The sequence below is a fragment of the Mus caroli genome, chromosome 7 (assembly GCF_900094665.2).
Source record: "Mus caroli chromosome 7, CAROLI_EIJ_v1.1, whole genome shotgun sequence".
NCBI classification, from domain to species: Eukaryota; Metazoa; Chordata; class Mammalia; order Rodentia; family Muridae; genus Mus; species Mus caroli.
In genome coordinates, this window is record NC_034576.1 from 82460807 (window position 1) to 82464228 (window position 3422).

Sequence of the window (3422 nt, forward strand, 5' to 3'; positions counted from 1 at the left end):
CTATCACATAGTAACCCTGCTATGATCCCACTCTCCCTATCTATCACATAGTAACCCTGCTACGATTGTGACCGTTGCACAGCTTCAGAAGGACCACACCAGGCCAAACAGCTCCACATGAGGTTTACTGGAAGAGAGAGGGGCAAGTTGGCAGCGGGAAGAGAAGAGGGTAAGAAAGAGAGAGAGATCAGGGGAGCCTTTCTTTTTATAAGGGTGATGACATAATCACAGGTAAAGGTGGGAGGTGAGCCAAGTGGATTCTGGTAATATGGTGGCTGTTTCCTTGGAAACAGGTGTGCAGGTTCCATCTATGTGATGTCATGGGTTTCAGAGGTCCTGATAACAACAAATCCCAATAGCACCTAGTTTTTTACAATTTAAAAGAAATGAGCAGGGTGCCAATATAGCTCAGTAGGTAGAGGGACGTGCTGCCAAGCCTAATGACCTAGGCCCCCATGGTAGAGAGAACTGACAAGTTTGTCCTACAAGTTTGTCCTCTGACCTCTACATACATGCTGTGGCTACAAAGTTAGATATGTACTCTCAAAGATCAAAAACAAAACAACAAAAAACCCATCCCTTTTAAAGTAACGTTAGGCCTATAAAGACAACTCAATTTCATATTTTCAATGTCCTTCCAGATAGTGCATAGGGGAAGTGTTCTCCATGGTATAAATCACAAGACAGCAACATCCTTAACAACAATACCGGTAAACAACACCACTGGTACATGCAAAGAGAAAGGCAGAGCTGTCTGAAGTTTAAAGATCTTTCAGCTGACAGGGAAGGTTGACACTACAAAAGCACTACTGAGTCCTGAGCCCTGTGACACTGTCAGTCTCAAGTCGTCTGAAGGGAGAAATAGGTTCCAGGATCACCCTGCACCAGGCAGTGACAGTCAGAGATAGGCCAAGGAAAACAGCACTCCTGTCTGACATCCAAACAAGAATGCACGCACTGAGGTCATCTTCTAGGAACCAGATTGCTCCTTTAAAGCAGTCAGGACTTCTCTGGACCACATAATCATAACAGGGACAAGATCAACCAGACCAGACCTTGTCTAGGACTGCTTAATCATGTCTACCTCTCGCCTCTCATGCAATTCTCCTATTTAAACCCTGGTACAAACAGAGAAGAAAGAGAAGAGAAGCCACTGGGAAAAGGCCAAAACCAGCTTAGCATGGTAATGCTAGTAGCAATGAGTGTAAAAGCTCTTGCTGTCATAATAAACCAATAAAAATTATGCCATAACAATGGGCAGTTTGGGGGCTGGAGAGATGGCCTAGTAGTTAAGAATACTGGCTGCTCGTCTACAGGCTCCAGGCTTGATTCCCAGCATCCACATGCTAGATTGCAACCATCCTGAAACTCCAGTTCCAAGAGATCCTTTTCTGACCTCTATGGGCACTGTACACACAGAGCTCACAATCAATCATACAGGCAAAAGACCCATAAGCATAAATTAAATAAATAATAATTAAGTGAAAATTAAAAGCAACACACACACAACTCCTTCCAAAAAGCCATGGATCACTGGAAGGTCACTGGCTGATTTACCAGAGAACAGCACTGAGGACCACATGTGCCAGCTGGACAAAATAACGTGCTTATCCCCTGTGAGTTGTCTCCTGTTTAACTTGGCACAAGAGGACTCAGACCTCATCAGAGTTATGCTAACAAAACAAAACAAAACTGAGAACATTACTCGGGTCCATTTCAATTCTCAGTGTGCTTTCCTGACAGTATCTTTTTTTTTTTTTAATTTATTTAATGTATGAGTGCTCTGCTGCATATATGTATGTATGTATGTATGTATGTATGTATGTATGTATATCGCTACAGATGGTTGTGAGCCACCATGTGGTTGCTGGGAATTGAACTCATGACCTCTGGAAGAGCAGACAGTGCTCTCAACCATCTCACCAGCCCTCCTGAGAGTATCTTGCATCTTCTCTTAAATGGTGTTTCAGTACCAGTCACTACACTGCTCCTCAGCAGAGATACAAGATTTTATTTTGTTTTGTTTTTTAAGATTTATTTTTATTTTATGTGCATGAGGGTTTTTTTGTTTTGTTTTTGTTTTGTTGTTGTTGGGTTTTTTTGTCTGTCTGTCTGTCTGTCTGTATACCTCATGCATGCTTGGGATCTGTAGAGGCCAGGAGATACCATCAGATCTCCTGATTGGAGTTAAAGACAACTGGTTCTGAGTTACCATATAGGTACTGGGAACCAAGCCTGGATTGTCTGCAAGAGCAGTACGCACTCCTTTTTTAAGTTTTGTTTTGTTTTGTTTTGTTTTGAGACAGGATATTTCCATGTAACTGCCCTGGGTGTCCTGGAACTCAACTCTGTAAACATAGCTGGCCTCAAACTCACAGAAATCCACGTGCCTCTGTCTCCCAAATCCTGGGATTAAAGGCTTGCACCACCATGTCTGACTGCAAATGCACTCTTGACCACCAAGTCCTATAGCTCCCTAAGAGACAAATTTTATTATGTCAAAGTTCCTGAGTTCACATCATTCCAAAGCTTCACTTGCTTAACCTGTCTGTTTCTTCCGGGTGAACAGACACATACATGCCACCACGGAGCACATGTGGAGATGAGAGGACAATTTGCAGTGTCAATTTTCTCCTTTTACCATGTGGATTCTGCTGATCCATCTCAGGACTTCAAAGCTTGGCAAGCAAACCCCCTTACCCACTGAGCCATCTCACTGGCCTCTCAGAACTATTAAACTCACTAAATAAAACAGGCTCAGACTTGATGGATGGATCAGTGGTAGAGTACCCAGCTAGGATGTGGGAGGCCCTGGACTCAAATCCCAGTACTGCAAAATTAATTGACTAATTAATTAAAACAGACTCTTGAACTAGGTTGGAACAAAAGAGCAAGTGAAAGAACAGGATGGTGCACTGTGACTGGAGATGTCCTAACTGGTAGTTTCCAGGAGCCCTGTTCTGGGAGAGGACCTACCTTATCCATGTGGAAGATCAAATCCAACTCACATACGTTTTCAAAACACTTATCCAGTGTCTCCACAAAAACCTAAAGAATAAGGAGAAACAGATAAAAAGAACATCAGTCACTGTTTTACAGATGTCATGTATGAGTGCAAAGGGGCAAGCCTGGCACACACCCTAGTCCTTCTGATGCAGAGGCCAATCTGATGGGGCATCCTCTCAATTGAGGCTCCCTCTTTCTGAACCATTTCTCCAACACTTTAACTTTTAAAAGTCCCACAGTCTTAAAAATCCAAACACTTTAAAAGTTCAGTCTCTCTGGGCGTGGTGGCGCACGCCTTTAATCCCAGCACTTGGGAGACAGAGGCAGGCGGATTTCTGAATTCGAGGCCAGCCTGGTCTACAAAGGACAGCCAGGGCTACACAGAGAAACCCTGTCTCGAAAAACCAAAAAAAAAA

The 3422-nt window shown here is 43.3% G+C and overlaps 1 protein-coding gene across 1 annotated transcript in view; it reads right to left on the bottom strand.

The window, feature by feature from the left end:
* Positions 1-3422, bottom strand: part of LOC110297849 (AP-3 complex subunit sigma-2) — a 43542-nt gene that overhangs the window by 29615 nt on the left and 10505 nt on the right. Inside the window, exon 4 of the mRNA XM_021166886.2 lies at positions 2977-3048. Within this exon, the coding sequence (XP_021022545.1) occupies positions 2977-3048 (72 nt within the window). The remainder of the gene's footprint in view (positions 1-2976; positions 3049-3422) is intronic.